The sequence below is a fragment of the Sesamum indicum genome, linkage group LG3, assembly GCF_026168435.1.
Source record: "Sesamum indicum cultivar Baizhima isolate 11 linkage group LG3, ASM2616843v1, whole genome shotgun sequence".
Lineage (NCBI taxonomy): Eukaryota > Viridiplantae > Streptophyta > Magnoliopsida > Lamiales > Pedaliaceae > Sesamum > Sesamum indicum.
Window position 1 is genome coordinate 18,391,410 of NC_142659.1, and position 27,569 is coordinate 18,418,978.

General features: G+C 35.0%; 2 protein-coding genes across 2 annotated transcripts; both read left to right on the forward strand.

The window, feature by feature from the left end:
* The first annotated feature begins 927 nt into the window (after positions 1 to 927).
* Positions 928 to 13,480, forward strand: LOC105158013 (uncharacterized). Its single transcript, XM_011074608.3, has 14 exons — positions 928 to 1,373; positions 4,972 to 5,062; positions 5,207 to 5,291; positions 5,536 to 5,620; positions 6,018 to 6,087; positions 7,891 to 7,960; positions 9,436 to 9,481; positions 9,573 to 9,819; positions 9,917 to 10,122; positions 10,239 to 10,313; positions 11,048 to 11,117; positions 11,221 to 11,301; positions 12,978 to 13,057; positions 13,149 to 13,480. The coding sequence occupies exons 1-14, from the start codon at positions 1,258 to 1,260 to the stop codon at positions 13,225 to 13,227; spliced, it is 1,401 nt and encodes a 466-aa protein (XP_011072910.2). The 5' UTR covers positions 928 to 1,257; the 3' UTR covers positions 13,228 to 13,480.
* Positions 13,481 to 18,927: 5,447 nt separating this feature from the next.
* Positions 18,928 to 24,390, forward strand: LOC105158014 (transmembrane protein, putative (Protein of unknown function, DUF599)). Its single transcript, XM_011074609.3, has 2 exons — positions 18,928 to 19,451; positions 23,548 to 24,390. Exons 1-2 carry the CDS (start codon positions 19,290 to 19,292, stop codon positions 24,121 to 24,123), a joined length of 738 nt encoding a protein of 245 aa, XP_011072911.1. The 5' UTR covers positions 18,928 to 19,289; the 3' UTR covers positions 24,124 to 24,390.
* The last annotated feature ends 3,179 nt before the right edge of the window (positions 24,391 to 27,569 follow it).

The following is a 27,569-nucleotide window of genomic DNA, read 5'->3' on the forward strand; positions in this document are numbered from 1 at the left end:
TACAAGTAAACGGCCCACTCACTGTGATAAGGCCTATTATCTCATCTAATGCATGTATGTAAACAAGGCCTTAGACTTATGGTTGGGCTGCCATTTTGGTTTTTCTTATAGATTGCTTTTATTCAAGCATTATTAATTAGTGACTTAATTTTTGTTAGGCTACCCATTCTAAAATAGTTACATCTGTATATATATTTAATTAATCGTTTTCTATGTCTATGTCATTATGTGTAAATGCACATTAATATGTATAAATAAACGTGTGTATATGTTAATTTGTCAGTATAACATAAAAAATAACAAGTCAAGGATGACTGAAAAAATTGAATAAATTTTAACATACAAACTAATTTTATGTTTACGAGACATGAAAGGATGCCACATGATTTTAGCCCATGCCTCTTGTTTACATGAGCATGGGTGGGCCCTTTTCAAATCACGTCAGCACATTGTTTGTTGCGATGAGTAGGGATTACTTATCCTACCAGGAAGTTTCTTTAGGGGGCACCCCAATAGTTGGGGCTCAATAATTTATTGTGAAGATATTGAGTTCAAAATTCACTGAGTGAGTGAGTGCGTGCATGGGTATATATATATATATGTATATACTACAAGAAAGGCCTACTTAGATGGGATATAAGGCCAATTTACCTTTGTATCCCCATTTATTAAAAAAAAAAAAAATCCTACACTTATTTTTTACACTATCTATGAAAACGTCCCTGTTATTAGTAGTAAAAATTAAAAAAAATTGAAGGAAAATTATATATATATATATTATTTGATTATTGAGAAATGAGTGTACCATAACATGCAATCAAAGGTTGGGAATAAAATGAATGTTGCCGGCGCTCTACACTTTATTCCTTTCTCTTCATTATCTATTTATTATTTGTAATAATAATGATAAAATAACACTGAATGCTTCTGCTGTGACGAAGCTTCGTCACTCCACCTAGGTTTTTTGTCTTCTTGGCAATTTGATCCCTTTCAGAAATAACATTTAATAATAAAATAAAAGTGTGCCCTTTCCGTTCGATTTTTGTCGGAATCCACAATTTTAGTGATCATTCATATGTGCCCTCGTGCAAATTCGATCTTCTGAAATATCTGCATACAGATAGAGATATAGATACGTTTCCCTGATATATTCATCACAATATCACACACACATATATATACACAGATACATATATATGCAAATATCTCCCGCACGGAGTGCGTATTGGTGTGTGTGAGAGTTGCAGAGGGGGAGAAATGAGCTGGAGAAGAGTGGGCAAGTCATTGCAGGCGGTGGCGGCGCACACTTCGCTTTTCTGTTTCACGCTCTTGCTCGTTCTCAAGCTCGATCACATCGTTTCCTACTCTTGGTGGTATCATTTCTTTTCTCCAATTTTCTGTTTGACCGAGTTTCCTTCTTTTAATTACTTCCGTAATCCCTAGCGAATATAGACACTTTCTTTTATGTGAATAATATATATATATGTGTGTGTGTGTGTGTGTGTGTGGATGCATACATGGGTTCATTAATACCAATTGTTTGTGATTTTTGTATGGATTGATATGATCGTGCTTTGATATTCTTGTTGTTGGATTTTCCTTTTCTTTTTTTTATATATATATAGTTGAAGGGATTGAGTTGGGGAAAAGACATCTGCTTTTTTTCTTCTTGTGGGTTCCCTTCGAAAAGGTTTTGGGATGATGATGTTGGTAAAAGAGAAAATTAAAAAGAAAAAGAAACAAGGCCAATGATTCTTGTCTTATGATTCAAAAGACTGTCGATTAGCTTACCAAGTTTTCATCATCGCCGTAATCTTTGTTAGCCGTTGTGTAAAAATTTGAGGTGGCCACCTTGTGAAGACAGTTTGCCTAGCATGAGGAAACCAACACCAATTCTGCCTACTACCTTCTGCGAATAACTGGACCTCACTTATGCCAGAGTAGCAGGAAGTAATTAGCTTTTAATTATGTTTTACCCATTTCAAATCGTAGTATCGCAGCGCTTGGATCATCAGTAACATTATGAAGAAAGCAATATTACTCTTGAAGGCCATCTCTACTAGTGCATAATATGCACAACGATGACTCTCCTACATATATTACATGGTAGGGGTATTCAATATATGCTAAACTGAGCGAATTGAACCAAAACTGAAAATTCAGTACGTACCTACTACCTACAGAAGATAATGAGTTAATATCGAGCTGGGGCGACCATTCCTGAAGTTAGAAAACCAAATAAAACTTTTCAGTTTGGTATTCACTTTTTTTTTTGAAAATTTGGTATTTGGTTCAGTTTTGATTTACCAAGTTGTACTGAAGACCAAAATATTATTTTTGTATGTTTTTTATATTTAATCTTATATGTATTTTTATATTTATCAATTATTTTTATACTACTTTTGTTAATTTACTTATAAAAAAATTTAAAAAGTAAATGAGAAGTGTGATTACTATTTTTCATAATTAAGTTTCCAACTTTTTTTGACAAAAAAAATGGTTTGCTGAGATACTGAAAAGAGTTTGGTAGCTATCAAAACCAAACGGTATAGCACTTTGCCGTACCGAATCGTCGGTTTATCAAAAGTGCAGTTCGGTTTGATTCACTACAGTTTGACGGAATGAACACCCCTAGTACATGGCAAGTACTAGAAACTCTGCTATCGCTGTCACTATATGCCAAACCCATTACTTCAGCAAGACTGAAGCCTCGCTCTCACTTTCCAAATATCCTACTTGCCGCACCAAGGCAGCGATGCATGGTTGGAACCACTGCCAACAGCAGTTGGCTTGTCCCCTGTTGGCAGCCAGCTCCCATGGACCCATGCATAGCATCATCCGTGCTAAGGGCTGGCACCTCTTTGTTCTGTGACTAGTTCTATAGCCATTAGGAGCTTTTCATGAATTAAAGAAGACTACCTAATTACTCGTAGTATTTTCGTTATTGGTTATTGACAAGGATATTTGAAAGGCACCAATTGTATGCATTCAAGAACCTTTTGAAAAAGTAATAAAAATTATTAAATGCACAAGTACAACTTAGAACAAAAAGTTTTTGTCTGCAAAGATTAAAATGTACTACCAATTAAACTTGTGCATGCTTGGTCTCTTGAATTTTCGTCCCATTATCTGTTTCCCTCTCTTTCCCAGGGCTCTCTTTACAGTTAATGTAACTTTCAAGCCTCTAAGCTCTTGATCTATCTTCAGCTCAGGTCTCTTCCTCTGTTCCATCTCTATTTGGGTAGCGCTATTGGTACTGTCCAGGATAAGGGTAGTTAAACAACTTTGGAAGACAAAGGTTATGCCCTTTGTGAAGATTCAGACATTGCTCTTCAACTTTCCTCATACTGGAATATTTTCTTGTCTAGTTGTTTTCTTTCCTGTTCCTAGATTCTCTTCATAATTATTAAGTTCTTTATTCAACTTCAATTGTTACTACTTTTTTAATTCTCTGTGCCAGTTGCTCTACTGCAATAGTCCATGAATTCATGCCTTGTGAGCACTTTATTTTGAAGTAACAATGCTTGTTTCCTCGCATAATTGTTCTTGAAATAGAAATGCTTTCACCTTTTCATTTAGCTTTCATGATAATTGATCACGTATTGAGATTTTTTCTCTCATATTGTTTTTGTTTGGAGGCTGGAGCTTCTTAAGCAACTCATACCATCAAGGTTTTCCTACAGACTATTTTGTTGAAATTGCAACTAAGGCTTCTTGAAGGGTTCTATTTTCCTTTAATTTGAAAGGAACAAGGATAAAGAATGCTTCAATCCCATGAACTTTCTGTATGTTGCAAATGCTCTTAATGTTAAGCTGGAATTTCTGATGCAATTTACCGACAGGGAATTTCGTACCATGATAAATTCTTAGCAGGATGCACTAAATAATTTGAAATGTGGGTTGACTTGAAATGTAAAAACGTCAGGATGTTGGGTACCTGTCCTTTCTAAAAAAATAGGACTTTTCGTACTACTGTTTAAGGACCAAGACTCTACGTTGGAGTTTGTTTCATTTGTTATATTGATGAATGGAATAATAGGAGGAAGAAACAAGAATGAAGTTGTATAACCTCCTAAATACATATTTCTAGAGCGATCTTCATTGCTAAAATTACAGATTACACTGATGACTATAGGAATATAAAAATAGGACTTTTCCAACTACTGTTTAAGGACCAAGACTCTACGTTGGAGTTTGCTTCATTTGTCTGAAGAATGAAAGAATGAAAGAAAGAGTTTCATTTTCATATTCAAATAGCTAGTGAAATCCTTAACTAATACATGTAGAATCATACTACAGAAAAATTTAAACATTATGAAAGCATACCTTGTTTCCCAAGAAACAAATTTAAGCTACTAAATACTAGTAGATTATTGAAAAATAAGCTGACCATGAATTATGTATATACTTTAACAATTTGCTTCAGTCCTGCTCTGAAATTTCCCCCTTAATATAGTTTCTATATCAGAGGCGGCGAGATGGCCGTATATGGAGTATCTACTTTTTGGTTGGTGCATCTGTTGCAAGTATAAATTATTGATTACTGAATTAAGACAAGGAAATAAAAGATTTATTGATCCAAACTAGTTTTTTTCCCCACATATAAACCGAGTATCTTCTTTTTGGTTGGTGGATCTGTTGCAACTATAAATTATTGCTTACTGAATTAAGATAAGGAAATTAAAGATTTATTGATCTAAACTAGTTTTTTTCCCCTCACATTTAAACAGAAAGAGAAAATGAAAAGGTACATGAGCATGTCATGATTTTAAAAAGACTTATCTGGTGTTCATCACTAAGCAGCTACTCCATACTTATCTTTCAATATGCTTTCTGGGATCAAACTGGCATAAATCTAGTTGTCTACGAAAAGTTTCCAAGGAAGCTTAAACACAGAATATTGGTAGATAATATATGAGCTTACCTTGTCTTTCTTATTCATACACCTTATGTACTTGCTTTTGTGTGCAGGATTATTTTTTTTCCATTGTGGCTATTTCACGTAGTTGTTGCACGAGGAAGATTTTCTCTACCAGCCCCATCAGTTCCTCATGATCGCCATGTATGCCACTATGTGCTGTGATTTTCCAGAACATTTCGATAATAAAATTCTCTAGGCTGGTAGAGGTTCCATCTGTGTTGAAATATTGGTCGCGTGATCCCCAACTTATTTCCTCTTTTTTCTTTTGTATTTTCTTGTGAATAGTGGGCGCCGTGCCATGCTGTGGTTGCTATGCCGTTGCTTGTTGCATTCGAGCTGCTTCTTTGCATATATCTGGAGAGTATATACAGTAAGGAAGAAAAATCCTTTCAATGATCTTTAGTACCAGTACAGGAATTAACTTCATACTTCTATCTGGGAAACCATTCTATTAATTTGTACCACAAGTGAGTTTTGTGTTCATGCTTATAATCTGCTCTTATGTTCTTCTTTCCACAAGTTAGTGAAAACATGTGGTTGTTCTTGAGGAAGAATGTCATTGCTTCAACAGTTGCTAGTGATCCTTTCTCTATCAATGTCTCTCCATGTTGCAGGTAATGGTTTGGCTGCCGTGAACCTGAAAATCGTATTCCTACCTCTGCTGGCCTTTGAAGCTATTATCCTTATTGACAATTTTAGGTACAACATATACTTGAATGCCCTTACTTTGAGTTGCGGTTTTCTACAAGACATGATCTTTCAGGATATGTAATCCCTAGTAAGTAACAAGTACATAATGTGTTATAGGTTTTCTAATATGTTATGCAAAGTACATTGGTACTGCAGACAATTATCCGGCAGTAAAGTTTACTAGAATAGAAGTATGTAAATATTTCAGAATTTTGAACATTAAAATATACAAAGATGAAAGAAGGTTTATTTTGCGCTTACTGAGTGATCCTGATACAACAAGGTTAGCCTTGAAATTTTATGAAAAAACTATTTCTTGCTTAGTAAGTTAAATTGCTGTCATCAGACCTTTCAATGCATCATAGAGTAATAAACTCATGTTTCTTCTTTCATGTTGACAATGCAGAATGTGCAAGGCTTTATTACCGGGAGATGATGAAAGCATGACTGATGATGCAATATGGGAGACACTTCCAGTAAGTATACTGCTTAAACAAAATAAAGTAAAGAGTAAGTTGGATCTTTATGTTCCTTTAGATGTTAAAATAGAGGTTCTGATTCATATTCTACTCTTTTCTCATTGCAATCAATAAGTGTGATTGGTGAATGGTTTTGCAATTGGAACAAATTTAATTTTGTTTCTGGAGTGTGTGGAGCCTGTGATCTGAGTTGTCAATAAATAATTTGAAGAGGATGTAAGATGGCTACTTTTTGGGATATACAAAGCGAGGAAATTCTATGCAACATCCTAGAATCGGGAAATTAATATCTTGCATAAATAGGTGCTAAGGAAAAACCATTGGATTCTAGGGTTCTTCTATAACTGGGAAAATATACAAAGATGGAATAATTAATTGTCTAATGTTCCGTTTAACATGTATCTGCTAAACAGAAATCCTATTGTTTCCTTCAATTTAGAGTTTTATTTTGGCAAATGATGACTCTGTCCACTGCTGAAGCTAGGACTGGGAATCGCGGAGAGGCGTTTCCTACTGAAGAAATGGGAGAATTATTTCTTAAATAGACATTTGAGTCTCAATAACAAGATGTGCCTACCATTGAATCTTATTGATGAGGGAAGGATTTTGCTTCTATAATTTGCTCGCCTTCTCAAAACCTGAGCCCTTAGTCTGCAACCCCTAATTCCATATCGACTTGGGAAACTCTACATAGCATGAAAACAGGAGTTTATATCCTCTAGATATTCTTACTTCCTCACAATTTCAGCAAGTGAGTCAATCCATACCATAATTATTCTTTGGTGTATGTAAAAATAAAAACCTTAAAGATGGATCTCCATGTCATAAATGCACTGTTTTTTTTTCAAAATTTAGATTTCTCAGACTTTATTTTGGATCACCAAAGCACCACACATGCATAACCAAACTGGAATTACGTCCGCTTCTTTGCTTTCCACGGTGCTTTAATGGGTGTCCACTCTGTGGAGGACTTTGATGACTTGCTACATTTCCTTTTATTTAGTCAACTAACAAGATGAGTTATCAACTAAAGCATGCTAATTCTAACACTTACAAAGGAACATTTGGAGAACTGCCCTTATGGTAAAGAATGACATGCATCTATGCAGAAGTTTGAGCACCAATAAGGTCTATTGGGAGTTGAGCTTATGTCACTTCTCGAAAATTCAGTGGGAGAGGAGAGCATCACTTGTTTGTAAATGGTTGCTAAAGGATCAGTGAGCACCTTTAGCTCGTTTTATTCTTGGGCCTGTTGCCTTACTGAAATTTGTGATGCTCATGTGAATCTTGAGGCACTTACCAAGTCATAGAACACCAGGAGTGAGGCTGGACAACTGGTGGTAATTGGTTTGAACTGTGGTAACTAAGTGTTGATCTGGGCGAAGCGTACTCTGTGGGCCTGGTTTTCCCATTCCCGGACTTGTGGCGGGCACCGGTAGAATACCATATGCATGGCACTGTCTTGGTCTATCAGCCTGGTACTGATGAGGGTATCAGGGTTTAAAGAGGATAAGCTGTGATACCCCATCCCTTTGCAGAGTGGGAAATGAAAGTTGACTCTTTTACAAGAGGTTGCTAGAGGCCTTAAGCACAAATTATTTATCCTTTTTGCTAACTTATTCCAAATTCATGGTGCTTGTGTGGGCCTCAAGGCACGTACTGCTTTGTGGTTTTTGATGGATCTCATATGCAGTTGGTACCATTGGATATTCTAATCTTTTCATGGTCTTTATCTTGCTTGGATTTCTATTTCAGTTTACTTAACTAGATTCTTTATTAATGATATCTTATTGTGGTCAGCACTTCTGGGTAGCGATATCAATGGTTTTCTTTCTTGCGGCTACAGTTTTCACTCTCTTGAAGCTGTGTGGTAAGTCTCTTCTACAAGCAGTCTGTGAGTTGTATGTCTGTTCTTGTATGTCTTATGTGAGTTCCTTTGCATCCATTTTTATTTGACGATTCTGTAAGTTTGAAAGACCCTTATGTATGAAACTAAGATTTGTGATCCCTTATTTGTGCTACTGCTATTTGCTAAGCAAAAAAGTCTTTGTCTTATACTTTATTTTTGTCTTTTACTTTCGGGCCAAACAATCAGACCTGTTAACTCACCCTTTGGTCTACGTCCCACTGGATGCATGCCTATCAGTAGGAATGGATAGTAAGAAATCAGTGATACTGAGAAGCTGTATGGGGTGAGATTCCAGAGTCAATTTGTGGTTGGGACTCCTCACAGAAAATTTCCTGGGTTTTAAGTTGTGGAGTAATCAATAATCACAAGTGGCATGCCTTTGAGAGCTGCCTATCAAAAATTGCAAAGAGGAGATGAATAAAAACGAGCTGTAATAGTTTGGAAGGTCTGGGGAAGCAATAGCGGAGTTACTTAATATCACAGGAAGAGAGTCATGTAATGCATCATGAGAAACAAGGGTTGGCTTTGTAATGATAACATGAGCTAAATAGACAGCAAGGCTTCATTAGTTGTGTATGGATGGATAGATTGGCGGAGAAAAAGACATTAGTATTGTTCTTTTTTGCTTTACTTGCAGGTGCCTTTTTCTTTGTTTTTTTTTTTTTTGGGGGGGGGGGGTGTGGGGTGAGTGTTATTGGATTGTCTGATTGTGCTCTGATTTTTTGTTTGGATGAGACATACAACAGGATCAGTTGGATTTTTGGTTTGCGAGGAAATTTTGTCATTTTTATGGTATATGATTTGATCCCCCCAAAATCATGTTTGTCCTGCGTTGGTGATGTTCTGAAGCCAAGAAATTTGGTTTGGAATGTGTTGTTTAGATTAGCATTGAAAGATGAAGAACTCAAATCTGAGGCACTATTGGCTAATCTTTTGGTTAGAAATGTAAAGGCCGATGGAATTGGTGACAGTGAGTCTTGGATGCTTAAAAAGATGGAAATGTTTTAACTCTTGCAAGGACTAGACTTTTAATGAATGTGGAGGACACTTTCTTGGATGGTAACTCTTGTAATATGGAACTAATGGCCACCTCAGCAGCAATAAAGAGCGCAGCTAATATATATACATGCACACATGAATCAAATATTATAGGTGTTTTAATGGTACTTACTTTCCCAAGAAAACATCTTAATCTTCATAGAACTGATGCTTCAAGGGATTTGGTTTGACTCTGCTGACATGGGCAAGCGTTCTTCAATAAGACTTCAGTAAACTTGGTCTCTGGTTTCTGATGAGGCTTGCTAGTGGATATTGTTTTGCATTTGAATTAGTATTTAATTCTATTAAACTTGCTTTCACACTGCATAAATGCGAAGGTCTTCTCTAAATATTATTTCTGGTTATGATTTTCGATGTTCTTAATTTTGGCATTCCAGGAGATGTTGGTGCTCTTGGTTGGTGGGACTTGTTCATAAATTATGGGTATTGTTTCCTTTTAAAACCATCTTTTACCTTCATCTTTGTGTCTTGGTGTTTTACATGTTTGAAATTGGCTCGTTTCATGTTTCTATAGGATTGCAGAGTGTTTTGCGTTTCTTGTTTGCACAAAATGGTCTAACCCAGTAATTCATAGAAATTCTCGAACAAGAGAAGAAAGTTCATCGTCTACTGCTATTAGATATCTGGACTGGAACAGTGGTTTAGTGGTATCTTCTGAGGATCATTCACAGGATAGGATGTGTGGCCTACAAGATATTGGCGGTCACATCATGAAAATCCCAATTATTGGTTTCCAGATCCTCCTCTGTATGAGGCTCGAGGTATCCATTATTATTCTTGTAGAAAGGTGACTGAAATGCTGGTCATATTTGCAAGTTTCGGGTTTTTCATCCACTAATTGGCTAGGTATTGAATTAGGGAACACCAATAAGTGCTAGACACATTCCTCTTCCGGTCCTCTTCTCTCCTATTTTTCTATTGCAAGGAGCTGGGGTCTTATTTGCTACATCCAGATTGATTGAGAAAATTGTTCTTTTACTAAGAAGTGAAGCTAGCGAGGGAATATACTTTGTGTACTCCTCAAGGATTCGTGACTGCTTTGATTTCCTGCACCATGGTTCCAGGTAATGTTTAAAGATATTATATTATATATTAGGTTTTTGCATCGAAATATAAACAAGTTGCATAGACTTGTTTCTTGTACTAACATACATACTTTTTTGTGACTTATACTCGTTAGGCTGCTTGGCTGGTGGTCAATTGATGAAACAAGCAGAGAAGAGCAGGCACGCCTGTTCCATGATGGGGCCTCAGGGTAAAACTTCTTTGTTCCCCTTACATGATCATTTGAAATATAAATGAGTAATACACATCTGCTATGGTGGCTAACAAAAGATCAATTGTTTAAGCATCCTTTATAAGTTTCTATCTGGCATTAACATCTTCAGAAACTGATAATTGTCTGGTATTCTGTCATTTGTTTCCAGGATATAGTAATTTGTGGGAGGGAGACATCCTTAAAATACAATTAGCAAAACAGAAAGGCAGCAAAATACAAACATCTTTGATTACTGGACTGAATTTTTAATGAAAGTGACTCTGCAAAATTTATCACTGACAAAGCGGGATATTCGTAACCAACTGAAGATCGATTTCTTCTTTTATATTAGGAGGAAAATAAAAGAGCAATAGGTAACTTATTTTTCATGCATGGTTACACATGCTTGTGATAAAATAGCTGTAAATGAACATAGAGGTATTTGCATAGCCACCCAGTTTAAGAAATTGGAATATGTCAATGGCTCTGGTTTCTCTACATCTGATGCGGAGGTTTTCATGATGACGTTATTTGAGAATATTTACACACATTTTCATTTCCTTCTCTCATTGTAAGATATTTGAGCTGAGTTATGAACTTATGATCTGTTTAACATTCCTAATATAAGTTACCACAGTAATGTTGCATCTAGAATCAGATTAGTATATGGAAGTTTAGGAATGGTTCTATGAGATGATATGACAAGCTGATTGCTGTAACTAATGATTCAGTTATAATACCTTCTCTGGTTATCCACCTGAGATAGTGAAGAAAATGCCAAAGAAGGATCTTGCTGAGGAGGTAATTGTCGTCTTTAGTTACATTCTTGGTTCTATTTTTAATTAATACCTAACATTGCCTCAATGACGAGTTCAACCCTTACTTTGTGCGTTCTTGTTTTTAGGTTTGGAGACTTCAAGCAGCACTTGGTGAGCAAACAGAAATTACGAAATTTAGCCAGCAGGAGTATGAGAGACTTCAACATGTAACACTCCTAGTCTTTTCGTATATATATGTGTATCTTTGTCTGTGCGTATCTCTGGTGCTTTTCTGAATATTTAATGCCAAAACTTCCTGGGATGAGCATTATGTACGGATGTATGGTTTGTATGTTTTGGCAACTCAATTTGTCTGATATGCAGTCATTTAGTTATCGGGGTGAATTACATTGACACTCCTTTAGGTCAGGTACAAATACCCCTATCTTCAACAAAACTACAGGTACCCTGAGGTGGTGTTAGTGTAATGTACCTCCAAGGGTGTTTGTGTGTACACTATTGCCATTGCATAGAGGGTGTACTTGTGATTATAACTACAAGGAGTGTACTTGTGTGCTTTTTTGCAAAGGGTAGGGGGTATTTGTGTATTTGGACCCCCAAGTGCACGGTGTGCCAATGTAATTTACCCTTAATTATTATTGTTCCAATAATAACTGTCAGGCTCTATTTCCTTTAACAGATGGGTCGATGAGTGATAAATGAAATGGTTGATTAAGATAAATGATAGAGTGATTATTTTTTGATGGATTAAATGAAGGACATTAGATAATCTTTTCGTATTGATGGGAATAATATTATCTGATTAAAAGTTTTGCCAAAATATCCTAGGCCATATTTTTTATCATTTCTTTTCTCATTATCTGGTATCTTTTTCTTATCTCATATGCCAAATTCTACTCGTTTGTTTGTTCTACAACGCATTTCCTTATCCCGTTTTCCTTTTCCCTTCTTTTTCTTTTTTGTCATTCTATTTCTTCTTCGTTTTCATATTTCATTTGGAGTGACTAGTTCTACTCTTTTGTTCCCCTCTACTCTCCTTTTGCTTTTTATCTTTTCCCTTTCTTTGCTCCTTTTTTCGGCTCTTTCATTTTCTTGCTTTCTTTTATTTTTCTCTCGTACGATTTGTTTCCTTTTGCACCTCACCTCACCAGCGTCGGCCACCAAACAGCCATCACCATCCAACCAACACCACTTGTTGGCCTGCTGACATCCTCCTGTGGAGCACAGATGGAACAGAAATGATGAGAGAATAATGCTTCTATATGTCTCCCAGTGGAAGTCAGTTACCACCTAAACAGCAAAAGGGAAAGTAAAAAGTTCCATGAATGACAAAATAGTTGGTAAAAGTCCCAGTTGTTGGTTTGAGAGGATGAAGGTGTCGGAGTAAAACTCTCATCATCTTTTGGGAAAAAAGTGAAAAGTGGACTTCTGTGCCCAGCGTAAGGGTCAGCCCCTGAGTTTAATTATTTGATCCTCGACAGAAATGAGGGATGCAACATTCCCAAAAAGTCATATTACATGCTAGGCTGGAGTTTCCTATCAGGCCCCTGTTCATGCTAAGTAATCATGGTATTAGGTGTGGTAAAAAATATTTCCCACCTAATACCATGAAGTAAGCATGGCCTAAGGATTTGATGGTAGAAGGCCATTTACATCATTTGCAATTGGGAGCATATAATTTGTTTGGGTCTGTAAAGCCATCTGAAAGACGCATTTTACATGCTACACATGATAGGAGAGAATACAATTATTGACCAATGATTTTTGCTTCTCTTTTCCTCTTGGATTACAATTAATGCCTCGGTGTCCTATAGATTATATATGCTTGGCTTTGAAGTTGATTTTTGCAGCAGCCTGAGTTACTTGTCGACATGTTTCCCAGGAAAAAGTTCTTTGTAGAGTCTGCTTTGAGGGGGAGATAACCATTGTACTTCTTCCTTGTAGGCATCGCATTCTATGCAGGTAACACAATATTGGTTCTTCTTTGACCATGAAAGCTCATCCTTGATTTCTTTCTTTATCACATGCTAAAATATTCCTTTATGTGGTACAGCTCCTGCTCTGATAAATGTAAGAAATGCCCGATTTGTCGAGTGTCTATTGAAGAGCGGTTACCTGTATATGATGTATAGCCCTTGTAGATTGCTCGCCTTGCCTTCTGGACTTTATTGTTTGAGAGTAGAAACCTATACAGATGAAGTAACGTAGTCTTTCTCCAAAAAAGTCTAGCAATAGCGAGTTAGCTTTGACCCAACTAACAGAAGCAAGAGATCGCTTGCTCGACTACTGTATTCTGATGGGGTTACTTTCTTCCTTTTGTATATACTTATAAACAGTGCAGAATTGAGGGAGATGTGTAATATAGTCTGATCCCTTTGGTTCCAATGTTTACACTGCTTGTGTTGGCATGAGCTGCACTTTTCCTGTGAAAATTCATTTTGTTATTTATATTTGAGAAATTGGTGGCGTATACAGGAGCAGTGTCTTTTCAATTTTGTGCCACCGTTATTGTTTCTGGGTTGGTGGAAGGGCCTTACAGACAATTTCAAGTGTATTTATGATAAGCTTTGTTCTACTGTTGAGGTATCAAAGCATTAATGCAGTTACAGGGTCTTGATACAAACGAAAAGGTATAATATTCGTATACAATCCTTATCCTGTTCGAACTTGAAAGTTTGCTGTTACCTGAAAATTGAAATTTTGAAGAGTAATTGACGACGTGCAGTTATTGGTCTATTCGGCAACAAAGAAACAAATGTATTTTCCAACATTAGAAACCAAACAATACATCCCAAAGATAAAGAAGTACAAGATTTAAATAAAATGTTTACTCCACGAACCAAATCTGCGAAAGAAAATTGAGGGCGTGCTTGCTTGTGGAGTTTATTCCATTTCAGCTCCTCTGATTAGGTTGATCATGTGTTTGGTGGTGGGGCTATGTTTTCTCATTTAAATAACCAAAAAATTCATCCCATCGCATCTTCTCCCTGGTCAGCTGCAGCTCCTCTGGAGATTTTATCTTAGAGTGTTAATCTGCTGGGTGTTTCTATTGTTTGGCTAAATATGTGTATGTTATCTTCCTCGTAGTCTCACGCTTACACACAGTGCACATTTTCTCTTGATATTGTTCATGCGAGAAAATTAAAACGCCCGTTATTGATAGTTATTTGTATGTTCTTCTCCATCCATCACACCTTCCGCTTCCAAACACATTTTTTACACTCATTTTGCTGGTAATTTTTTGTGCCGTTTGTGACGAACTGAGTTTACTGATTTGGGTTTTAGTTTTTTGTTTGAAGGGAACTACTATTCAAGTCAATTTGTTGGTTTTCTTGACTTTGATTGTGATGTTGTCTATTGTAAGAATTGGTTTGAAATTCTATTGGCAAAGAAGAATGCTATGGCACTCAAAGTTTCTGATGAAAAGAAGATGATGAAATTCATTTTACTATTGGCCTGTTTATAGTGATGAGTTACAGGGAGATAACTATCACAAATCCAAAAAAATCTCATCAAACTAACTGATTAATTCAAACAAAAACACATAGAATTCTGCAAAACTTGATGAGATTTTAATTAACAATCTAATCTTCTACCAACAAACTTGTAGCAAATATAACATAATGTTTATCATTCCACCTTGCTATTTTTGCTGCAACTCCAATTTTCCTTCTCAGTGCTTCAATCTTGACTTTGACAGTCCCTTTGCTAGAATATCTACTAGTTGGACAATTGTATTGTAGTGAACCAATTAACTTTACTGGTCTTTTGAACTGAATTTTGACTTCTAAAATGTTTAGTTCTGTCTTGAAAAATTGGATTCTTAGAGGTTGCTATGACAACTTGATTATCAATATATGTTGTTGTTTCATCCTCTCGAGCTGTATGTAAATCCGTCATCAACTTTATCAATCATAAAGCTTGATTAATTGTTGTAGCGGCGACAACATATACAGCTTCAACTGTTGAGCTCCAACTAAAACAACTTGATCGAAGGTTAAACAAGTAACCGATTGTACTTCTCATATAATCGAATTTTCTTGCCCCAATCACTATCAACAAAATCATGTAGAAACAACTTCTTTCTTTTCAAATTCCAGTAAGTAAAGTCCCTCTTGATATATCTGAGAACCCTCTTTGCAGCTTTGTAGTGCAACTCCCTAGTACAATGAATATATCTGGATAACAAACTTATAGAAAATATAATATCTGGTCTTGTTGCAGTCAATTATATCAGACATCCTGTAATGCTTATGTATGATCCCTCATCAATATTCTCAGCACTATCTTCTATGTTGAACATTCATTTTGCTTGATTTGTAACTCGTTATGAGATCTAATTTGCTCTTTTTACATTCGTTAAATAAATATTTATGCTATTCTCTGTGGATTTATTACGAACATCTGATTTATGAATAATGTGACCAATTGTTCATTATTAAGAAGGTTTGCTTAGCTAATTGAACTTTACAAATCCATGTAATTATTTATTTAGTTCAATGCTTAGTAGCAACGTAGCATAATTAATTATGTCGAAGTAGTTAGTTATGTTATGGGGAATGCATGATCTAGTTTAAACGAATTATCCTCGTCGAAATTTATTAATTACAATCAGGCCTTTCTAATTCTTAATGTTGTTAATAGATTAAATCTTGTGGACATTTCTAGGGTGGTCTGTTAATTAGGGATCTAGCCAACGACATCGATGAAAATTATTACACACTATCCAACTCCAGGTAAAGGCACTCCAAATGGATGGCTCGCCTTTGCCCTTGGAATAAAATATGCTAGCAGGAAAGCAAATATAAAATAGGAAAGTAAGGGGAATAGCCCTGGCCTTTAGATAGTTAGCTCCCTTCCTTCTCCGCTCCCTCTTTTTCTACATATGCGGCGGTGGGTTACCAGAGAAGAGGGTTCAGCTTACCTTATTAGAAAAGTTTTAGAAAGGGGCACCCCTACTATACCCTTAAACTACAAGCTAGCGCGCAACGGCTTTTCAGCCGTTGTTGCTTGCAGGCTCGAAAATCTCTCTTTTGCCCCTGTCTCAATTCTGATTGATTAGCTTTTTTCTTCGCGCAAGCGCTTGGTTCGCCCCTTGTTGTCTTGCATTTTGTGATCCTCCGCTTCAGTCTGCCTTTTTCGGATAGCCGGGACCTGACGTTGATTGGAGATTTCAATTGTTATGTCAGCTCCAGGTTTTTTTGGGCGGCCATCTGGTTAGTTCAGCTATCACTGCTGGAAGCCCCTGCGGTTGTTCGGCTGCGTACTCCCCGTCTGCCTATCTCACACTCCCAAAGCATATTTTTCTTTCATATTTCATTTTCCTTTCCTGCATCTTTCTTTCTATCCATAGGTCTCACCATCGATCAGGAACGAAAACACCAAGAAAGATCAGACAGAACATAGAACCATCAGGACTGGGACCCACCAATGAGAGAAAGGACTCGGAAGAGCTTTAGGCAGCACTAAATTCGAACTTTAGAACGGCGGTCAAAGAGTCAAAGCGCTTTCATTTGCTGTCGATCCAGCCAAGGAATACCTTTCACCTAGAATTGCAGTGCCAGTTGCAGACCCAGGATAATCTTTCGTCTATCAGTACCTATTTTTAGGATATTTACTGTTTTTATCGAGTTTCCTTTTCTTTTGCGATTTGAGATCCGGTGTGATCCAGTTCCAGGGGGAGTTGTAAGCTTTGCCCTTTCGTAACCCCTTTTCTCTGCCAGCTATTGTTTATCCCTTGCAGCCAGTTACGTGTTACGGGGTCTAGGGGTGTAAGCCAGTTCAATCAGTCCTTCTTTCGCCATTTCTTTTCTTACCTGATATTGTAGATGGCAGAATACAAGAATAGGCTTTGTTAGGGGATAATAATAATACCTATAGTATAGGTCTTCCCTTCCCCAACCTTTTTGGTAGTTGCCAGTGACCCTCTTTACGTAGAGTGCCTTTATTCCATCGTACCTTGGCTGACGAAAAGGTAAGGAAAGGTAAGGTTATTAAGTCGTAGCAACAACAATAACTAATTTATTTGTTTATACAAGTGTTATTTTTGTATCAATGATCAACTCATAAGAATCAAACATGATCCCGATCTTAACCGAAAAAGCTTTGTCTTACATTCTCACGAGGTAAATTTTAACTGTTTTCTAGTTTATTTTAGTATGTAATTACTCTTCTCTATCGTCAAATATCTCCCACTATCATTTTTTTTTTTCTTAAAGAAATCAACTTATACCAGTCCCTGTGGAATCGATCCTCTCCCACTAAATGTTGTAGGAATTATTCACCCTCTCCGAGTAAGTGTTGTAGGAATTATCGACCCTCTCCCACTAAGTATTGTAGGAATTATTATTTTTGATGGTCTCGACATCCACCAAAAACCTAAAGTTGGATTGCCCGAAACAAGCATTTTTTGCTCAAATCGATTGGCGTCGTCTATGGAAAATACAAATTCGGGATGTGAGCATCATATATGTTTCCAACGGTTGGACTGAAAGTCAGGAAAGAATCAACCAATAAGTTGGAGATGAGCATGCCCTCTAAGTGATCAATAGGATACCTCAGTCACATCCACCTCGCATGGGGCGAACAGAACACAATCTCGTTGATCTTGTCAATCCCTCCGCATTAGTTCTTTTTCCAACACCTTCTCTAGGAGGTTGCTACTCATACTGCTGGATAGGCTCTAGCAATGATCGTAGCGACCGTCAGATGGCGGCCTTCAATGACACCTCCCGCACATCCGGTATCTTCACCGAACATTGCATCCCAATCAAATGCGCAAGGAACCCTATCGTAAGACCTCCTTCCAAATTTGAAGAAGATATGCAGTCCTCTGTAATAGTCCTACAATCGACGTGGGGGCTTTTGGGCCCAAATAGAATATGTGACCTCTGTTCGGGCTGCCGACTACAGTGACCCACAGTTGCTCCTCCCTTTGGGCTTTGGAGACTATTGAAGAAGTTGGATCTTGCCCATAGACAAATACCTAGGTGGCTTGGTCTTCTAACAATTTTTGAAAGATATACTGAAAAAAGAAAAATTGAATTAGTAAGAAAAAAAAACCATTAATGAAATGTTTTTTGTTTTATTGTACTTGAGCGACATGCTCCGCCCTTGGACTCTTCAACAATCAAAGCTATTATTCTTTATATTTTTCTTCAAATAATGTAGGAACATATACAAATAGTTATACTCGTAATATATTGAACTATACAAATCAAACACAAATTATATGAGTTAATAATGGTTACATCTCAAATGGGTACATCCACTTATACTGTATGTGCTCCCTAGCTGGTGAACAATAAGTGCTCCATCAAGTCGAGAAAAGTTGGAAGAAATATTTTCTCAAGGTTGTACATGATGACATGATCGAGTATAGGACCTAGAATAGATGGCTAACCTACGTCAATACATTCCACACGTGCTTAAAGGTATCTCACGAAAGATAATTGGGATCATCTTATCTAATATATGACAATCATGACTCTTCATGCCATGCAGCCTCAACTCTATCATGTTGTTGTCCGAAAATCTCATCTAGTCCGGAATCACATGATGACATAATCCATCCCAAAATCTCTACAAAAGCCATTGCAAATTGTTGTGCTTGCATTTCACGTAATGCTTTTTAGAGAGAATTCTTATTCAAATTGAGTTTGATCGAATAAAAAATCAATAATAAAATATGTATATTATACTTATAATGTGATTGATCACTTTTCTTGAACTATGCATCAATTACATAACAAATACATTATATTTATTGTATGATTGAAGCAAATTTGATGGAAGAGGGTCCGAATTAAAATTTTCCTACTTTGCAGTTTGAATCAATTTTCGATAGAGAAAAACAAAGCATTATCCCCACTTCTGAAAAGCACAAACTAATACTGATGAGCTGATTATCTTGTCCCATCATCTCTTTCATTTTCGTTATACCGTTGCTTTTTCCCTGTCCACAAAAGAATAAGCAAAGGGGTCGATTTAGTGCTCCCCACGTCGACGATGTCTTCTCCTTCGAGTTAATCTGGACATATTCCTTTCACTGTTCATGCGTTTATGCGGGTTTGTTAATTGCGGACCTATCCGGGTTTGAAGTATTGAAATGATTAGGTTTAGACTAGTTGAGTTTCACCGACTCCTACAATTCCCCAGCACAAGCACATAGTTGCAGAAATCAGTGGATTTGTTAATGGAGGAAAAGCAGTTGGACTTCGTGCTGGTGCCGCTGGGCATGGGGGTGTTGCTGGCTTATCATGTTTGGCTTCTCTTCACCATAGTAAACAACCCCAGGAAAACTGTAATTGGTCTGAATGCTGAGAGCCGCCACAAATGGGTGTTCTGCTTGATGGCTGTAAGTATTTTTTACTTCCGCTTTTCTTTTATAGTTTATGGATCTTCTACGATTTGAATGTGATCGACGATGAAGTTTCTGAATCATATTGAAAATGACATAGGGTTACTTGCGATTTTTGGGAATTAGCATCGTATCATCCTGGGAAAAAATAGCTAAACCCCTGTTTATGGTACTTAAAGGGGTATAAGAAACCCGTAAATTGCAATCTACTTTAGGTAAATTGTTTTATTTTTTAAAATACATAGGGTAAATTGCTATTTATTGTTTTTGTAGAAAAAATTTACTCATTTTCAATATCATGTTAGGGTAAATTGTTATTCACCCTATGAGAAGCACCCTTAGCCGTGTAAATGATGCCAAAATCGTGAATTTCTTACATTTTTTATATATTGGGTTAATTACGTTTAGACACCCTCTGGAAAATATGAAATTATACTCTTCCCCACTAAAGTTTTGAAATTGCAGTTATACTTATTCAAAAATTCACTGTTTATACCTGAACTATTTTTGTTACGACTTGGGCAAAAAAAGCTGACGCTTGGAAAAAAAAGTTGCATGAATTTTCAATTTTACCGTTCATTTATCATTTTCATGTAACAATTTTGTATTTGTGAAGAAAAAATATAATGATGTTAACATCACTCCATATATATATATATATATATTACATTCATTCTTTTATAAGTACAAAAATAAATATGACAATATTAAATGAGGGGCAAAATTGAGAAATTATGTAATTTTTTTTTACTTACGTCAGCATTTTTCGTCAAACCATAATGGAAGGGGTTAGGTGTAAACCGAAAATTTTTAAAGGGGGTGTAAGTGTAATTTCAAATTTTCTTTTGGGGAAAGTGTAATTTAACATTTTCAGAGGAGGTTTAAGTGTAGCTAACCCTTATATATTTATGCTATTTATAAGGGTGATACCTTAAAAGAAATTGTGTTGGTATACTATTTATTGATTAAAGTACCTTTAATTTTGTATATTTTAGGGATAATTATATTTACACCTCTTCATCTATTGTTTTTTTACACAAACCACCCATACTTTTAAAAAATTACAAAACCACCCCTGACAACCTTTAAAACCCAAAAATATTCCTGTTGACTAGGCCAACCTTTAAAATAATATTTCAAGGACAGAAATGTCCTTAGGGGTGTTACTGTAATCATCAAAAGATAGAAGGGTGTCAAAGTAAATTTTTTTAAGATGAGTAATATGACCATATATATTTTTTTATTATTTATACTAATTTTTAATTTAAATATAAATTATTATATTAACTTTTTTTTTTGAATCTCTATATAAAAATTGCACCTTTTAATAATTAAAATATTAAATTACTTAATTAATATATAAATTATTCCTTAGAAAAATTATTAAAATTAAAAGATTATTTATCCTCTATTTTTATTTATAACTAAACTTTACTAAAATTAAAATTAAAAATAATTTATGTATTTTATATAAATCATATCAGAATTAATTAAATAATTTATTTATTGAAAAGATATTTTAAATTATTAAATTATTTATTTTTAAAAAATTATCCCTTCTTCTCCACCTACACGGCCATGCCACCCTAGCCCCCATTTTATTGAAATATCTTTTTAATAATTGATTAATTGAATATTTTAGTTATTAAAAGGTGCAATTTTATATAGAGATTTAATAGAAAATAGTTAATAAAATAATTTAAATTTAAGTTCAAAATTGGTATAAATAATAAAAAAAATACATATTACTTATGTTCATAAATATTACTTCACCTCTCCCTACCTTTTGATAATTACAAAACACCCTAAGGGCATTTCTGTCCTTGAAAAATTATTTTAAAGGTTAATCTAGTCAACAGAGGCATTTTGGGTTTTAAAGACCGTCAGGAGTGGTTTCTGTAATTTTTCAAAAGGCAGGGGTGGTTTGTGTAAAAAGGCAATAGGTGAGAGGTGTGAATTTACTTGTCCCTATATTTTATTCACAAGATGTTCTTCTCTTTAACAAATTACTTATGTGAATAATTTTTTAGCCATGTATGTTTAATGGTAATTCAGTGTATCAGTTTTGACAAATGGTTCATTCTAATTTCAATTTCGTTTTGAATTATATAAATATAATAACATTTAAATCATGCATGCACGTTGAGTAGGTTTTGATTGATAATATGAAATAGTGATCATTACTCAGTTTCTCATAACAATTTGAATCTTTTTGATGGACATAATGCTCTAAGTTTGGTATCTTTTATTTCATCCCAGTATATCTGTAGTTATGAATATTTTGAAATCGTTGAAAACACGCTGATGTGTGTGTAATTAGAAAACAATCCAGCCCCTTTTGTGTGCTCCAAAGTACTATTCATACGTGTATGCATATATATACTCACCAATCATATATATATATATATATACACGCGTATATATGCCGCTCCTTGGGCGGCTTGGCCTCAAAATCTGATATTGTACTTATGAGACTTCTTCCATTGTGTTGTCCATTTGATCTATGTATGTTACATATAGGGATGGCAGTCGAGTCAAGCCGGCTCACGAGCTTCACGAGTTGGCTTGTTTTTGAAACTCGACTCGAGCTCGAGGTCTTCGAGGTTGAGCCGAGCCTACTCGTTCGCCAGCTCAAATATTTTTCTTTGCCAGCTCACTAGCTTTTTGTCTTTTCTTAAACATTCATATGTACATATTTTCTTCTTGTGGAGCATGGAAAACAATATCATGAATAGTAAATCTAGTGTACTATTAGAAAAGGAAGGACTCCTGTATTGGTGTTTTCTAGATAGAATTAGTTGTCTGTTAGACGTTATTTAGTTGGTTGGCCATTGAAAATGTCTTCTCATGACTGGTACTGCATGATGTTCTCTCGCTGGGAATTTTATATGGGTGATCTTAGCTTGGGCAAGCATGCTTTCACCTGATCCTAGAGAGGTAGGAGTTATCTACCTGTTAATTTATTTAGTTTTGCCAGCCAGTTGATTTATATTAGGATTACAGTAAGTTCATGTGAAGCTATGTAATATGATGTGGAAATATAACTGACACCACTAAAGTTTAACATTGTTTTGGAGCTTTGTAAGAGAGTCCTCTTTGACAACCCTGATCATAAACTCCTGTGACGACCGGTCCTAGTTTAATCGCAATCCAGTATCTAAGCCAACTTTGGACTTTTCTAGGAAGGAGGTGTTACTAACAGAATCTTGTTTCCCTATTATGCCGAAAACGTTTCTGCTTGTATTAAGTTACAAGTACATCTTCCCTAGTAGTGATGTTGATGTTCAAGTATCTTAAAACTTCTTTCTGTTCACTTGTTCGTGATGATTGGTAAGCAAGGAGCTCAGATCTGGTTCATGGACACTCTGTTGAAACTCCTGGAACTTCCAATAACAAACTATGGACTTTGTGAATTTTCTGGAGTAATAGTAAGAGGTATACTTGGCATGTTGTGCGAATGCAGTAACTAATTTTAAATCAGAACTGGAACAAAATGATCTTACGAGGTTAATTTTAAACTTACACTGTTCCATCTGCACCGGTAGAAAATTATTCATATCTGTCTAGAAATTCTTCATTGTATTTACAGGAGGAACAGAACTCGTCGAATAGTACTAACGGTGTAACCAAAGATGGTTTGGTAAAAATTTAAGATTGATGGTCTATTAAAGAATGAAAATGTTAAGTTTGGAATGGAAAAGTTGTTCCTGAAATATCTCTATTTGCCTTTTGCTAAACCATTTGATTAGTGAAAAGCCTGACCCTGTTAAAACACTAATAGGTAAAAAATACATCAGAGAAAGAAAAAGATGGGCTATGGGACTCCTTGAACTTTTAAAAAAGGGGTAACGTGACCCCTTGTCGAAAGACACAGGCTAACGTGACCCCTTGTTGCAAGACAGTGAGCTTCTTTTTCGGGGAGGGGGAGGAGTTGTTTTTTCTTCTTTCTTTTTTGGTTTAAGGGGGTTTTGGTCTATTAGTATTTTCACAAGAGGGGTAAAATGCAATTCCAGGGGGGTCATTATACATATAATATCATTTTTTATACTGATAAGCCAGGAAACCAGAGTTAAATACTGGTTGCATTTTGCAGGATCCATTGAAAAACGGTGTTTTAGCAGTGCAAACGATACGCAACAATATAATGGCATCTACACTTTTGGCGACCACTGCTATCACTCTAAGCTCACTGATAAGTGTATATGTCAGCAATAAATCGAGCTCTCCATCATTGGCTTTGGTGTATGGAAATAGAACTTCGATCATGGCTTCTGTGAAGTTCTTTACTATCTTGCTTTGCTTTCTGGTCGCCTTTCTTTGCAATGTGCAGTCTATTAGGTACTATGCCCATGTTAGCTTTCTTGTCACTGTGCCGACATTCCAAGACAGAAAAGATGTAATTGAATATGTAGCCAGAAACTTGAACAGAGGAAGCTTCTTTTGGTCACTCGGACTGCGCGCATTTTACTTGTCCTTCCCTCTCTTCCTTTGGGTGTTTGGGCCAATACCCATGTTCGTATGTTGCTTCACGATGTCGTTAGTTCTCTATTTCTTGGACACCACAACGAGCTTTACCAGGGATCTGCACAGTCACTCTATTAAGGCGGAGACCATTGCTGATGATGTGGAGTCAGTTGTACACCCAAACATAACTGTTGTGGAGAGCTAGCAAATAGTGCTCATTGTTATTGTGCTTAGAGGAAGAGTTTTTGGCATGGTTGTTTGGCATCTCACTCATCTTGTTTAATCTCAAGGAGAAAAAATGAGTTGAAATGAGTTTGGTTGAGATGGAATTCTTTCTTTCTTTAGGTATGTGATTGGTGGTGAAATAAAAATGTAATGATAGTAGTTGATGCAATGTCGTAATGTGTTAGGTAAGAAAAAAAATATGACAGTTGATGTAATATGGTTTGAGTTATTCTTCCTTAAGGGCCCATTTACTTCGAGTAATTTATTTAAGTTCGTGATAGGATTATTTTTAATTAAATGAATGATTAAAAAATTCAAGATTATTTAGTAGGTGTTTACTTTGTTGTAGGATAATCTGAGGTGAACAATTAGTAAGCTATCATGCACTATCGTGTCAAGAAATTTTCAGTTTCACGTCATCACTCAAATAGAGAATTTCTTGCGGAGTTGCTCAGCTCACTTGTCCGCAACAAGAAATCCTCCTTTAAAGCATGTGTTGCTTGTGCAAGGTTTCACGGGACCACTTATGTCCCTCCTCAATAATCTGTAACTTGGAACGTTTAAGACTAAGAATATAAACGTATATTTTATGATCATTATCATATACTTGATCATGCGTTATAGGTATATTCGACGGACTTCACGAAATCATTAACGTGGCATATTAATAATTCTTGACTTATTGAAATATTGAAGGTCAAAGTCATATATCCATATATACTTCATTGTAATCAAACATATGGATGGTCATGCGATGTAGTTATGTATAACCTATGAACTTTATTCAATTTCTAAACCATATGTAAAATATGGATGGAGCTTGCCTTTTGTTCATATGAATTCAAATAAGAGTTTATATATAGCTTTGTTAGTGGAATGACTATGTTTCTGTTCATGGTTAGCATTTGCAAAGTAATTGGTATATAGGAATGGAGTAGAAATTGGATTGGATTGGCATATTCAAGTACATTTTTACATATAGTATTGGTATAATTTAGGAAGGAATACTCGTCTCCTGGGAATTCTTATTCGCTTAGGTAAGGGATTAGTTATTCATTCCTCCAATACGGTATTTATAACGTAAATTTCGTGTTTCTAACTTTAACAAAACAAGATAAGATTACAAATAGATTTTTGAATTTAATTGTTTATTCTACGAGTTTGAAAATCCTTACTTGAAATCTTTGATCCTCACTTCAAATACGCAATCTTTGATTTTGATAACTTAGGAGGTGGAACTTGACTTTGATTTCCTTTGATGTTTGACTTGGGTCTTGAATAACTTTAATTCAAGGGTCTTTTAACTTATTTCGGAATTAAACACTATAAACTTGACTATTTTGGGTTGAACTTGGATGTTTACTGGTGGAATCGGAGCTTTGATCTTCCGTCAAGGTAAATTTGTGCTTTAATAATGTTAATTTGTAGGTCTTTTAACATTTCTTAATCTCCGAGACAAACGGCTTGATTTTTGTTTTGAATGTAGTGGATCTTCCTTGATTTGGCTAGAGAGGATTTTGTGAGTTTCTGAACGCTCTCTTGTGTCTTCAATTGTGTCTTGAGTTGTGTTTCTTGTCTCTTGGCTTGTGCCTTCACTTGCGTCTTGATTTGTGTCTTCTTGTCTCTTGACTTGTATCTTACTTGGATCTTGAGTTGTGTTTTCTTGTCTTTTGTCTTGTGTTGATTTTCAGCTTCTGGCGCTACAAAACTACTTTTGAAGTGTTTGGAATGTCAGCTTCTACTTATAAAACAGCTAAAAAAACGCGCTTTTAGACAAAAAATTAAAAGCACCTTGGGAGTGCTTTAAGCTGCTTTGGTTTCTTTATAAATAAATTCAACTTTATTTTTGACTACTTTAGCTTATTATAGCAATCTTAATTCAACTTTATCGGTTTTTATATATTTTTAAAATTATATATTTAAAGTTGATATCGAAATTTTTAAATAATTTAAATTTACAGTTTCACATATTTAATATTTTGATTTTTTTATATTTTATGTGCTATATTATCTAATGATATTATTTTGTTCAAATATTATTATTTGATTAATTAAATCAACAATTATATTACTTAGTGGGAGGATTATTAAATTAAATATATTTTTTTAATATTTTAAAAAATAAATATGAAATGGTAATCAAAATAAAATTTATAATCTTTTGTGAAAAATAATTATTAGTGACAAACAAGAAGTAAATAATAAGCAAAAAAATTGTATATTTTTAATATAAGGACAAAACAGTCTTTCATCAATTAAGTTTATTTTAAAAGTAATTTTTCTTACAACACTATCAATTTTGACTTTTTCTGCTTTTCACTTTTTCTTACAAACACTACCCACTTTTGATTTTGCTACAACTTCCAACTTTTTCTACAACATCACTTCTCTAAAATGCATAAGTTTTTGCAAACACTCGAGTGAAAGACTTTGCGCATATTCACTTAATGAGATAGCGCGATTTGATTGGCCCTTCATGATTCATATAGCATTTATTTTCTTAATCAGAAGATATGATCTAGAATTCCCAAATTATTGGTATTTAATTCCGTTGTCCCTTAAATAATTCGATTCCATACATTACAATATTCGTTTTATCCATCAATTTACATTTCATATAAAAAATATAAAATTGATGGTAAAATATATTGCACATTTTAGCATAAATTTTGCATGCCTATAGTACTAGTTATTCTTAACATGTTGTGAATGAATTTCGTTTTTTGTCTTGATGAAATTATTCTTCGAATCAGATCCATTATGATCAAATAGATTAATACAATTGGTTCTTCGAATCTTATAGGGCAAGGGTCATTGTTAGATGACTATAACGAACAACGGGTATTCTTAAATTAAGAATTAATTTAAGTATAATTAATTAAATAATATAATTATTAATTAAATTATAATGAATAGTGAAGTTAAGGGGTCATAATGAAATAAAATGACCAATTAACTTAATTCCATGTTGAAAATTGGAATCAAAGTCACCATAACATTAAAATATTAAAAAAAAGAAAGTAGACAATTGTAAGAGTAATTAAGTAAAAGCAAGTGGATGCCAATGATTCGAAAACGAGATTCCTTTAGTAGGCTGAGAGGGTCACAGGGAATTTGTCCCAACCCAAACATCCATCCAAGAGACAATTTACTGTTTCCAGACACAAATACTATGTTTGGTTTCATATTTTTGTATTTTTCGACACAAAATAAAATACATTCAATATTTATTTTTATATTTTTATATTTTATCTGTGTATTTTTTTTTATATTATATATATAATATAAAAGAAACATAATTTGATAATAAACAGTTTTTTTTTTTTGTCTCTAAAAGATACAACATTAAACATACATATTTATATATAAACATATATATAGAAAAGATATGATTTGACAATGAACAACGATTTTTGTCTTCCAAAT

Coding starts and splice junctions, on each gene's coding strand:
- LOC105158014 (XM_011074609.3), top strand. CDS start 19,290: ATGGAGGAAAAGCAGTTGGACTTCGTGCTGGTGCCGCTGGGCATGGGG. Junction 19,452..23,547: donor GGGTGTTCTGCTTGATGGCT/GTAAGTATTTTT, acceptor TGCATTTTGCAG/GATCCATTGAAAAACGGTGT.
- LOC105158013 (XM_011074608.3), top strand. CDS start 1,258: ATGAGCTGGAGAAGAGTGGGCAAGTCATTGCAGGCGGTGGCGGCGCAC. Junction 6,088..7,890: donor CAATATGGGAGACACTTCCA/GTAAGTATACTG, acceptor TATTGTGGTCAG/CACTTCTGGGTAGCGATATC. Junction 11,302..12,977: donor AGTATGAGAGACTTCAACAT/GTAACACTCCTA, acceptor CATGTTTCCCAG/GAAAAAGTTCTTTGTAGAGT.